We start from the raw sequence: 12887 nt of genomic DNA on the forward strand, positions 1-12887 counted from the left end.
GCCTTACAGTGGTTTGGAGCAGCCCTACAGCATCCATTCTGCCTACCAGCGAAGAACCTGCCCACGCACCTGGCACAGGGGCCACGAGGAGAGACAGGGACATGGCACCAGCTGCGAGGCCAGGGAAAGCTGCCCCAGCTTCTCAAATGGGAGCTGAGAGCACTTCTGCTACATGGGCTCAGGAGCATCCTCTGTTGTTAAACGCCGGTCCCTGTTGGCACCAGTATATCTGGCTCCTTCTACCAAACCAGTCAGTCACTCACAGCAGAAACCAGTCTGACCAGCTCAGAAACCCGGGCTGATGTGTATTTTATAATCAACAAGTAAAATATATGTTCCGCCTGGTTTTGCATACGTTTCCAGTTTAGATTCTCCCATTCACAGCATATCGGCAGACAGATGGTCCCAGAGCCCAGCAGTCCCAAAACCTGTCAGCACTGGCCCACTGGCAGGTCAAAAGCATTTATTCTGAAAATCTGTGGTTAATTTCTGCTTACAGGAAGCCTGAATTAAAGGCACTCTCAAGACGAGGGGGGTGGGAGCTTGCTTGGTGATGGTCAGCACATAGCAAACATCTCATCACTCTGAGATGCTGGTGGGACTCCTGTCCTCACTCAGGGGGGCTCACAGGATGCTGCTGCTGCACATCTGTGCTGGTAAGACCCTGACAACATGGGTTACAGTATAAAAAAAATTAACTCCTACTGTGAGTGTCACAGCCAAGTGCTCAACAGTGGGTCTGGCCTGCTAGCCACCTTTCCCTGCATTTCATACGGCCCCTCTTTACCCATCCTGCCCAAAGCCCCTGCAGCCCCAGACCCCCCACCTGCCCCTCTCACAGCACCATCCACTCCCACTGCAAGGACAGGTTGGAAAGGAAGAGATTTGCTGCAAAGGGGAAATACTGCTGCCACTTCATGGGTACCCAAACAAGCAAAAGCCAAGGGAAGGGCGGTGAGGGCACAGCCCCCAGCCCCATGGCACCCCACCACCGGCATGGCACGGCAGCAGGGCTGTCAGCCAGCGCTGCAGCAGAAGAGATCAAGACAAGCACAGGCTCTGCACCAGGCAAGGACAGGAGGAGACATGGGCTGGCAGCTCCCAGGGGTCTCCCTGCTCCCAGTGGGGGCTGCTAGCCCACATTGCCCCCACAAAGCTGGCAGTGAGATCCTGCTGCCCACCATCTCCCTGAGTATCGCTGGGGCTTCCTCCTGCACTTGGCCAGCAGTCTTTTCCAACAACAAAGATGCTCAGGCCCTCAGCAGTGAGGGGCAGCAGCAGGCAGCAGCAGGCAGCTGGAGGTGTTTCAGCCCCTGGCCAGAGCCTCCTCAGAAATAGGGAGGGAGGGGACACCTCATCCCACCCACGTCGCCCCATCTCTCCACATCCTAGCTTTGCTTTCATTGCTTCTCTGGAAAAGGATTTCTAAACTCCTCTTTTTATTAAGAGTTTCTTTTTCATCTAATTTTGTGCCAGAAGCATTTGAAGATAAGTTAAAAAGCGTTAAGCAAAACCAGCAGTGAAATAATTTGTGGGACTCTAAAGAATGCCGAGGCAGGCACTGCAGAGCAGCCAGCACCGTGTCCTCGTCACCGTCTTTTATTTTTGTTTGTGGTTCTGCTGTCACAACATAACCTTTGCAAGATCCCATCCACCTGAAGTGAAGTGTAATCTAATTAGTCCAATTTGGATTGCTTCTATTTGAATAATTTAGTGTACACCTGCAGTATTCATCAATCATTATTATTTTTAATTAAGTAATTAACTCGAAGGTTTTCAGAAAGTTTGAAGTGACGAAATTTCCACCATTGAAGTCTCAAGTGAGTCGGGGTGAGGGGCTCTTTCTGTGCTCACAAACACTGCTGTTACCAGTAATTAGTGTGAGCAACCACAAGTGCTGATGATTTCCTGAAGAATTTACTACTTTAATGGCAAACCAGGAATCATGCGCCTGCTGTACAACAGGCCTAATTAGCGCTTATCCAGTCGAGTTTTCACCCGAAGCTCCTCCATCACCCAACCTCACCTCTAAGGACTGGCTCCCTTTGATGATAATTGTTGTTACACTTAGTCTAAGCCATTAGCTTTTAAAGAAAAGAGCAGCTCCGAAAGCCCCAGGAGCAAGCGGTGCTGGGGCTGAGGGCGGAGACATCAGAGGGTTTGGCTGGGACCCTGCTGGGAGCTGTAGGTTTGCCTGGGTGGGAGCGTGGCATTCTCAGCTGGAGGCACAAACAGCTCCCACTTGGCTTCTCAAGTTCACTGAAAGCACCACCAAAATCCTTAAAGCTTGCAAATGAAAAAAAAAAACCAACCTCATAGAGATCAGGCTGCAATGTGCTACAGCATACCGGATGGAGTGGCGATAACAGGGCAGCATTAATATGAAGGAGATCTCACGTCATAAGAACCAGAAAAAAAAGGTTATTTACACTGTGACTCTCAACTTTCTTTTTTTAAAAAAAAAAAAAAGTGCAAAGAATATCTTCCCACCTATACTTCAGTTTTCAGTAAAAATAGTGAATTATTATGGTGACAAATATCACAGCTTCATTAAAGATACCTGATTTGAAGACAGTGCCTGCAAGACCCCATGGAGTGCCCCGGCAGTGGGGGCTGGGTAGGGTTAGCAGCGTGTCTGTCAGTGCAGACGGCTGGAAGAGACCCAACAAGTCCAGTTGACTCACTGGCATGTGCCTCTGCCAGCTGGGGCTTCATCCCAGCAGGATCAGCCCCTGCTTTTCCCTGGGTATCCCAGCTTGGTGCCCCAGCACAGCCCACACGGATGGGAGGCACCCAGCGTGCAGGGCAGGAGGGACCTTGGGGCTCCTGCTCATGGCTGAGCTCCCATCCCAGAGCTCCCATCCCAGGCTCCAGCAGCTGCTTGATTCCTCCCATGAAATGTAAGCTGTGCAGCTAGTTCAGTCAGCAGCAGCACAGCCGCAGGTACCCCCTTACAGAAACAGGAGCTCCTTTAAGCTTTTTAGTTATTCTTAACACCTACTGGAAGAATTACTGTCTAAAAGGTGGAATTAGTGGATTAATCCACCCTGGCTTGTTAGTAGATCACATCTCCCCCCCTTTGCTGCAGCACACACACAGGTGAGGAGAAGATGCTCTGCCAGAAGTTCTGTGAGAACAGCCCTGTAAAGGCAAAGCATGGGACAGGGTCCTCATGCAGTGTCCCTGTCCCTGTCCAGGGCTCTTAGTGATGGCTGCAGACACCCAAAGCAGCCAAGACAAGGCCTCTTGCAAACACCTCCTTGTCTCCCCGATGCTTATGATAGACCATCTACCCCCTCTCAAGTATCATCTCCAGAGCACCAAAGCCAGGAGCTGAGCCCAGCACCCATCATCATCCTGCCCTAACAGCAGCCTCAGGAGGGAAATCCCAGCCGGTGGCTGATCCCACCGCAGTGACGGCAGCTCATCGTTCTCCACACCTCTGCCCCATGCCTGGTCCCAGCCCCTGGCTCCATCCTTCCCTGCACCACAGCAGGCAGCTTCACCAGGGGACAAGCATGAGCATATGTGCATACACAATAAGCAAAGAGAGCTGGGCTTGGTTTTAAGCTCCCCAGAGTTGGCTCTGAGTTGGAAATCCATCTTTCACTTCTGTTATGACTCAGTTTCTGCTGTGGTCCAAGGAGACCAGGCGGCTGGGTCTAGCCTGTCAAGCTCTGAGTGTCAGCACAGCAGCTGAGAAATGAGGAGTTGTGGCAGGCTGGGATCCAGATTTTATTGGAAGAGGAGCTATAGCTCCACGGAACAAATCCAGTACATGCAACCAGAGCAAAGACAGAGACAACCAGGGCCAAGTACTACCCCCACCGTTAGAAAACATGCCACCCTTGCTGCAATGGCACCGGGCTTGGAAAGTGTTCAAAACCTATTCTTCTTAAAAAATTCATAAGGCAGAGCCATCTGCCTGTCAGCCAGCTCTCCAGCTCCCATCCCTGCTTCTTGCTGGATTTTCCCTGCTTCCTGTGAATGGCATGAGTCTGCCTCCCAACTGCCCAAAGCCAGGTCAAAAATGAGAGAGGGATTGAAATAGCTGTCCTGAGCCTGCCTGAGAGTGTGGGGATGATGGGACAGGGTTTTCAAGTGCCTCAACCACTGATAAACACGAGCTGTGAGAATGAAATACCTTATATACAGGCACGGGATTTCTAACCTAAACTGTACAATGAATTTGTCCCTTCAACGCATCTCTTAAACCCTGACAGTGCATGGAAAGTCCACAGCCTCGCAACTGTTTATTTAAATAATATTTTAAAAAAATTGTTAGGTGCAGACGATGACTTAAGTAATGTTAAGTGAATAATTCATGCAGTATTTATAATTGATGGGGGATTTATCAGGAGCAGAGCCGTAAGTAGCTTTCTATTAACTATTGATGCTCTCTGCCAGCCTGTCGACAAGCATGGCTGGGCTCTGCAATCACAGTTCTCTCGTGATGTTTTATTTAAGTGCTGTTAAGAGTACACAGTCTAGGGGAACACCTCTGTTCCTGGGGAACACCACAGCAACCCCCGGCTCCCAATGTGTTCGTGCCATGGTGGGATCATGGAGCCAGGTTCCCGCAGAACAATCGGCAGTGACCAGCCGCCACATGCCAGCAGGGAGAACCTTGGAGCTGGTGTGATGTGTCTGGGGGCTTCACCTGGGGCTTTAGTGCTTGCCTGGCTCCTTCCTCCTGTCCCACTGCAGCAGATGCCAGACAACCCCCAAATGTCTGAGTGTCTGGATAAACCTAGATGCCTCAGTATTGCCTTATGAGTTTGTCTGTTTATGGGGTTTTATATCTTATTGCAGGGAGATGCCCCTAAAGGTCCTTTCAGACTTTGCAACTTCATTGGTGAGAACAGAAGCATGCTAAGATGACCAAGTATCTTGCTACACCCATCATTCATATCCCCACATGAAACATTCAAAAAGCATCTAAAAATACGTGCACAAATACAAAAATACAGTTAAAAGAACCCACCCGTATCCTAACAGACAGCCCATCTGTGTTCCAAAACATCACACTTCTAACAAAGCTGTAATTAACGCACATTTATCATAGCAACTGAAGCTGTGTCTCACTCGGCACTCACAGGGAAAGCAGCAGGACCAGCCCCGGGGTGGGCTGCTGCAAACCCAGCGGGCAGCCCTGCAGCCCAGGGAGCTGCCTGGCATGCAGCGTGCACCCGGCACAGCCTCTCATTTGAAAATCTTACAACTCTGAAGAGCATCGGTGGCTACATGACTCTGACCTACATGGGAGACTCGTTTTGTGCCCAGGGGAGGGTGTCCCGGCAGCCAGAGCTGTGTGCGAGCACGTAGGATTCAGGCTGGAAGAGCAAGGACAAAGCCTGTTCATGGTGCAGGCAGGGGATGTGGAATAATTCACACTAAAACACCATTCCCTTCAGAAAGGCTGGCAGCCTCAGGGCGAAATAAATGCTGAAATCTCCTTGATTGTTAAATAAAAGATTATTGATAAAATAACTGCTTCTAATGTGGCTCTGCTGCCAGCAGAAATGTAATATCTTTCAATTACTGCTTGAAAGCAAGGCTTTCCTTTTGTTTACTGGAAAAATACAACATGAAAAGAGATGCTTGTAAAGGACTGTAAAATGAAGGTGAATCTATTTTTGCCGTACTCCAAATCCAGTTGGGGCTTTGCGCGCGCAGAGCAGGTTAGCTGCTTGTTGGCACCATCTGACACACTGCCGTGCCACAAGGGGGTTATTTGGCAAGGCCAGGAGCACCGCAAGGAGCTGCCGCTTTGGGCTGAGCCCTGGCACACCGAGCCACATGACTGGCTTTCGGCACGTGGCGGGCTGGCAGGAGGATGGGGTGTTTCCCCCATGCACAGCTGAGGTTCTGTCCGACATGAGGAAAACCAGCACAAGGAGGTGGAGGAACGACCTGAGCAACTTGCCATTTCCTAGAGCTGAGCAGGCAAAGCGCTCTCCTTGCTGGAACAAAACGCAGAACAGAGGGACTACCCAGTCTGCCAGCCTAGCCACAGAGAACTGAGGCAAGGTGCCTCAGTAACAGCTTCAGTTCAATGGTTTGGGGCTGCAGAGGGATGCAAAGCAATTCACTGCCCCTGCAAGAGCTCCCCAGCTCCACTCCCCAAAGCCAACCCTGACGCCCTGGCATTAGCAGAGCCCAGAGCAGCTGCAGGCGAGCAGCCTGGGGAGGGGAGCAGCTAACAGCAAATTGGCCATCTCCACCTCCAAGCACAGAGCAGACAAAGCATCACTTTCCTAGGACCATCAGGCCAATCTGCAGGTTACGGAGGGGTAACCTGCAGCAGCCGCAAAGCCCCCTCATGGCCCTGAGACCACGCAAGCCCATGGGGACAGCACCCCCTTACCAGCTCAACGCGCCGGCGGCTGGACTCCAGCTCCCTCTGCACCAGCTCATCCATGTCAGCCTTCATCTCCTCCATCCTCCTCTGGTAGTACCTGGTGCTCTCCTTCTCCCGCGCCTCTGACTCTGCCGCCTTCTCCAGCTCCTCGCCCATCTTTATGATGCTGTCTCTCAAGCGCAACACCAGCACCTGGGGAGGAAGGTGCAAGGTGAAGCAAGCGAGATGGAGATGAGGAGTCATGAAGCTCTCCACAAGCATCAAGCAATGCGGAGAGCACTGCCTCCCCAACCCACGCCACAGAGCCAGTCACTGTAATTATCATTATCAAACATTGCTCTGAGACCTTACAAGTGGCAGCAGCTGCCTGCAGTGGGTGTGGACCCCAGTGACCCCGTTCCATCCCTGTGCCCATCTCTGTGCCCCACAACAGGCGATGCCACCCCCCAGGGCCACAGCGCATCCCCCTGGGCTCCCCCCAGGACAGCTGCTGCTTTGCAGACACAAAAGCATTTTCCTTCACCCCTGGGCTGGGCTTGTTCAGGCAGCATGACTTAGAGAAAAGCGACAGTAAAAACATATTCCAGGGCACCAGCAGATGTGCTGATTAATGACAACAGTGAAATACTGCGATTGAGGTCCTGACTTCTGGACGATGCCAGAGCAGAGGGATGCTGTCAGAAAGGTGCTGTGATGGATGCGCTGTGCAGTCAGCACACACCATGAGCTGTGCCCAGGCGCAGGGACTGTATATTCCTCCAGGTGTTTATAGCACTAGGCTCACTGTCGGCTTTCAATAAAGCATGTATAGGTAACAGCAGCGGCATGAACTATATGGCCTCTCCTGTCCCTCTCGACCCCTTCCTGGGTCCTTCTTCCCCCAAAGCTGAGGCAGTGGCATTGCTACACCCAGCTTTTTGCAAGCAAGCTGCATCTCCCCAGGGCTCTGCATCCCCTCTGCCAGCAATGAGAGGTGGTACCTCAAAGCGCTTCATCTGCACAGCCTGGAAGTCCAACTGGCTCTCCAGGTCGCGGATGCGGGCTTCCTGACGGCTGACGATGGAGCGCTCAGCTGGGCACTGCTCCAGGCGCTCCAGTCTTGCCTGCGCTGCCTGCAGCTAGGAGAGGACAGGCTGCATTAGCACCCCTCCAGCCCCTGACCCATGCAAACACCTCCTGGTCCCTTTCCGAGATCCCCCGCCAGGCCCTCGCCTTGGTGTGGCAGCACCGAGGACCCCGCACGGCCCCTGAGGCACTATGGAGAAGCATTGCCTTTGGCTTCCTGAAGGATTCACTGCTGTTAATAGTGCACAGTAAATGCAAGACACAAACGTGTATTTTTGAATGAAAAATGTGCTGGCAAGACGACACGTGTCTGAGCCTCTTTTGGTTTTTCTCTTCTCACAAACTCTTTGAGGACAGCAGGCATAAAAACTCACAGTTTAGCCCTGCGTGGAAAGCTTCCTGCATTGGGTTGTTTCTTCAGCTGTTACACTGAGATCTCCAAAGCAAACTGCCCTTTTAGTGATCCTGCTACAAGTTTGATTCAGATTTTGTATTTGACCTAGAACTACGGGAATCTGCCTTCTTTTATCTCGGCCTATCTCTAAAGCACCACCCTCTCTGCCTCAGAGGGAGTGAGTCCTGCTTCTGATTCCTGGGCAGCTTAGCTACGCTCCAATAAAGCACTTAAGTTAATGGGATTACTCATGTGTTTAAAATTAAATCCACACACTCCAGGAGGGTCGGTGCACCCGCAGAGGCAAGGCAGTGCAGCACCCATTGGCACCTGCCCTGGGGTCAGCCCCATCCCAGCCACGGCACCAGCAGCTTGGGAAGGAAGGAGGGGAAGGGGGGCTCTCCATCCCAAGAGCCTTGCCAGGGAAAGCTTTCTCCAGGCCAAGGTCATGGCTGGCAGAGCCCCACCCCCACCCGTGGGGCCGGGGCTGCAGGCGTGCAGCGGGCAGACAGTGTCTTCTGCATTGTGCTGCTCTCAAGGGTGTCAGGGAGAGGAGAGGGACCTGACCGTGTTACAGAGGAGAAATGACTGTGCAGCACCAGGGTGAGACTTAGGGTCTGATTTCAGACAAGAACACAGCATCTGCGGCTAGCACCGACAGCACACCCGGCACAGGTGTCAGAGGTGGTTCTTGCTCCTCAGCTCTGGGTGCTACGGGCTGGAGAGAAATTACCTTCTCCTGAAGGCTCTGCTTTTCTTTCTTCACATCTTCCACTTGCATCTGCAGCTCCTGGATCTGAGCGATATCTGTTGCCGACTGTGGAAAGAGAAAGCACAGCGGTGGGAGCAGACCCGGGGCTCAGAGCAGAGGGCACACATCATGAGGAGTGTGGTGTTGAAGGCTGGCTCGTGCCTGCACCTCCTACCACCCAAACAGCAAGCAGCTCCTGCACTGGACTGAAGGAGCTAAATTCTCCTGACTCAATGCAGCTTTCTTCATTTTTGAAACAAGTATTTGCAGATCAGGACAGAAACCATGTAGTCAAGGTAATTTCTGTTCTTGGGGTCCTTTCAGATATAGACTCCTGGCTCCATAACACCACTGCAAGGGGCACCAGACTGTGAATTGTCAGTCTCACCAGCCTACTCCTGCTTCACCAGGAGCCCTGAAGTCCCACAGCTCCAGGTACAATCCTTTGGGAGAGCCTGCCTTAGTCTGGATATTGCACAGAAAGCCCCAGAGCTGTCTGTCAGCAGTTTTTAAGCTCTGCATGAGAAAACAGTGAAAGACAGACTAGAAAAGGATCCAGATGGAAAGCTACAGGATTTCCCAACTATTGAAACTAAAGCCAAGACACCTCTTGAAAGAAGATTAAAAACTAAGGTGACAGGAGCCGGAGCAGTGAGCCATCCCTTCCTCTCCTCACAGCATCTGCTTCCTGGGGTCCCCACCCTGGGTATACCGATGGGGGCTGCCACTTGCTCTCAGCCAGGCTACAGGGTTTTCCAAGCACCCTCCCAGGGAGGGGGATGCTGCCCAACCTCCACAGCCCTGGCTCCTACCTGGGCTATCAAAGCCTTGTGCTTTGCCATGAGCTCGTTCAGGTCTTCCTGGTCCTCATCGATGCGTTTTAGGAGGTCAGATCTCTCATGCTGCAGCTGGTACAGCTGCTCGTCCACCTGTGGGAGGACCCTCAGGGTTGGTGGCTCATGCATCCCATGGAGGACCCACCACACACACACCCTGGACCGTGGCACCCTCTGGGCCATGCTGCTGCCAGCATCCAGCCCCGTTGCTGGCACCAGGAGAGGCAAAGGGAGCTACTGCATATCGCAGAGGGGGACTACGGGATGCGGCACATTTGTAATCGTTTTAGCTATCCATAAAACCACCCCGGGGGCTGTTCCCAAAGAGATTGGGTGGTCTAGTAAATATACTTGATGATTTACTAAAAAAGCTGATTATTGCTGTCAAACACAGGGAGGTAGGACTGCACTGCTGCCCTTCGGCCTCCCCTGCCCTGGCTGCATCTCCACAGACGCACCAGGGTCTTGCTTTTGCTGAGGGTCTCCAGCTCTGCGTGCAAGTTCTCCAGTTCCAGGGCGGCTGTCTGCTGGGACTTCTGGGCCTCTGCGCACTTTGCTTCACTCTCTTCCAACTGGGAAAAATTGGGGGAGATGATAATTAAAGGAGCACAAACCATGTGCGGATTATGCTGTTCCCCTTGCAGCACAGCCACGTCTATTTACACTTCACTCCCAGAGCATTTTCCCCTGCTAACGCACATGGAAACTCGACCTTTTAAAATCTGTGCTGCTTTTCAGCCCGTCTGCTCCTGGTTTACAGCGAACACTTTTCCTTTCCCAGCCGGTGAGGCAGGGCTTCTTTAGCAGCTCCTGGCACACCTAACTGTGGATCCTACCGCCCCTGACTGTCCTGCTGAGTGCTGAAGTAAGAGCCCCGAACCACACATCCTCCCTCTGCCTTGGCACTGCTGAGTGAGGTAGAGCTGGGATCATTAATTTGCAAAATTATGTGAATTACATGTAATTCCTGATTAGAGCAATTCATGATTCGGAGTTTGCAAATGGGCTTTTCATGTGGCATAAATTGCATTTGCAAATACACATAAAATATCACATTTATAAATGTTAATTTGCTCTCAGTTTTTATAGCTCAACCATTAAGACTACAAAGATCTTAAATGGGCTGCAAACATCTGGAAGATGCAGCAGCATCCCAAAAACTGACACTGCCTGGAGGGAGGAGTTCATGTAGGCTGTACCTGAACATCCAGTTCCTTCTCACTTGGGTTTCTCTTCTTCAAGAAAAACAAAACTTACCCCCTCCACTTGCTGCTTATTTCCCATGCCCAGTCCTGGTTTCCCTGCAGAGGATGCAGAGCTCCTGGGGGCAGTGAGAGCTGCTGCACACCATGACAAGAATCTGAGCATTTTAGACTATTTTCTCAGGGTTTACTTGTCTTTTTTTAACTCTCTCCCTCAAAAAGGGGGGGATTATAAGGTACTATAACTGGAACAATCCTCAGCTCATTTTTCTCAACTGTTTGGAGTGATTGAGACCTACTTGGAAAAGCTGAGCAAGTAATTTGCTTCCTCAGGCCTAATCTGCAGAGGAAATGGAAGTTGTTTTTCCCTTGAAGTCAATGATTCCAAGGAACGATTGGGAAAAAATAACTCTGAACATCTCTGGGTCTCCAGCTACAGTGCCAGCCAGAAGCTGCTCAGGGAAATACAAAGCTCTGGCACAGAGACATGTAGCAGTTCAGATCCTGAAAAAACATTATTTAAAATGATGTGCCTGTGCCCAAACTCAGCCTGTGTTGATGGATTGTCTAGTCAGTCTATTCATACATCTGCAGAGCCACTCTCACAGCGACACATGCAGTGTTCCCTTTCCTTCCTCCAGCTGAAAAATAGCCTTTGGCTTTTGCATAAAGCTCAGACAGCCATTGCTGGAACGACCCAAGGAATAGCTGCTGGGAGGTGTTAAAGATGCCAGTCGGACTGCCTGCTGGTTTTATGGCCCAGAGCTTTTCCACCTGCCCAGCTTTGGGCTCCTCCAGAAGCAACGCTGTCCACAACCAGCGCCTGGGACTGGTCTTTCCCTTGCCACAATTACACTAAAACTCCAGAGAGTTTAATCAGAGAGAAATGCATCTCCAGGACCTCTTGTTAAATACCAGCTTCCATTTCACTTCATGTAATGGAATTTTCCCATTTGGGAAGAATAAATTGAAATTCCCTGCAAAAATGCATAATGTATGAGCTTCTGAAAAATATTAGTTTGCGGCGCTACACCATCTGTTAAATACCTGCATAAAATGGATGCTTCAGCCTTATTAAGAAACAATGCTATACTTCTAGCCATATGGATTTTGATTAACGGAAATGTAACATTTTAGCAAAGTTTTTATTCTTGTGGAGGTTTGTGGGCTGGTGGTAGGATGTATTGGCTTTTGAGAAAGGCGTCATGAATGCCATTAGAAATTGTTTAAATTTAAGGCATGGAATAATCATGAGGCATTTTTAATGCATGATGAGTCTCAGTGCTGGTGGCATAGCAAAACCTCAACATCCCCAATATTAAGGCTTTCTGTTTGCCTCCAAAGATGAGGCAGCCAGGCAGAGGCTACCCACCGAGATAGCTGCGAGGGGGCCGGACCGCATGGCACTGCGGCCACAGGCAAGAGCAAGCAACCTCCTGCACGAGCCTGCCTCGCTGCGGGGACCAGGCTGCTCAGGGAACAAAGCGTTATTCCCCTCACAATGTGGGGCTGGACACCACAGGGACAGCCATGCTCGCCAGGCAAAGCGAGCATCCCAGCATCGCTGCTTGGTCCTTTGGATCAGCATGCGGAAGGGGTCCCTCAGCATCAGCCCACTGCAGCAAGCTCCAGCACTGAGCATGGGGCTCTGCCCTATTAAGAGCACTGGGGGCTGGGAAAGAGCAAGGCAGGGGCTGTGCATCATCTCCAACCCCACAGCAGGATGCGGGAAATACTTGAGGGATTAGTTAAGTGTAACATTACAGCATTAGCTCAATAATATTTAAAAGGGAATGCACAAGTGCTAAAAATGGCCATTCCCACTGCCTGCCCCAGCCATGGCCATCTACTGCCCTGGCTGGCCAGGTCAGTGGCACAGGCATGGACGTGGGTACAGGCATGGGCACAGACACTCAGCTGGCCATGTCAGGCCAACCTCACCTTCCCCTTCTCCCTCGGCACAGGTGGGAACAGCTGCTGCTCACAGATGTTATTTATGCAGAACTATTATCTCAATTATATATGTATGTTGCTGGAATCACTCATGCCTCCCAATTAGTTTGTTTCCAGGGGAAATGTACAGTACAGATTAATTACCGAGCAGTTTCAGAGGACTGGCATCGTTAGGTCAGTCCTGGTCCTTGGCATTGTGGGATCCATGTGCACAGCCATCCTGGGGATGGACAGCCCCATGCCACCCCTATCCTGTGGCAGGGCACCCCACAGGACCCTGAACTCACCCTGGGACTGAAGCCATCCCCAGCCTGGTGGGCACTCG

At 51.3% G+C, this 12887-nt stretch overlaps 1 protein-coding gene across 1 annotated transcript in view; it reads right to left on the reverse strand.

Annotated features, from left to right (window-relative positions):
- Nucleotides 1-12887, reverse strand: part of MYO18B (myosin XVIIIB) — a 74265-nt gene that overhangs the window by 17365 nt on the left and 44013 nt on the right. Inside the window, exons 33-36 of the mRNA XM_055699120.1 lie at nt 9866-9979; nt 8554-8637; nt 7342-7479; nt 6368-6553 (exon numbers count right to left, since the gene is read on the reverse strand). Coding sequence (XP_055555095.1) covers nt 6368-6553; nt 7342-7479; nt 8554-8637; nt 9866-9979 — 522 coding nt within the window. The remainder of the gene's footprint in view (nt 1-6367; nt 6554-7341; nt 7480-8553; nt 8638-9865; nt 9980-12887) is intronic.

This window comes from Falco cherrug, chromosome 1 (assembly GCF_023634085.1).
Source record: "Falco cherrug isolate bFalChe1 chromosome 1, bFalChe1.pri, whole genome shotgun sequence".
In the NCBI taxonomy this organism is placed as follows: Eukaryota; Metazoa; Chordata; class Aves; order Falconiformes; family Falconidae; genus Falco; species Falco cherrug.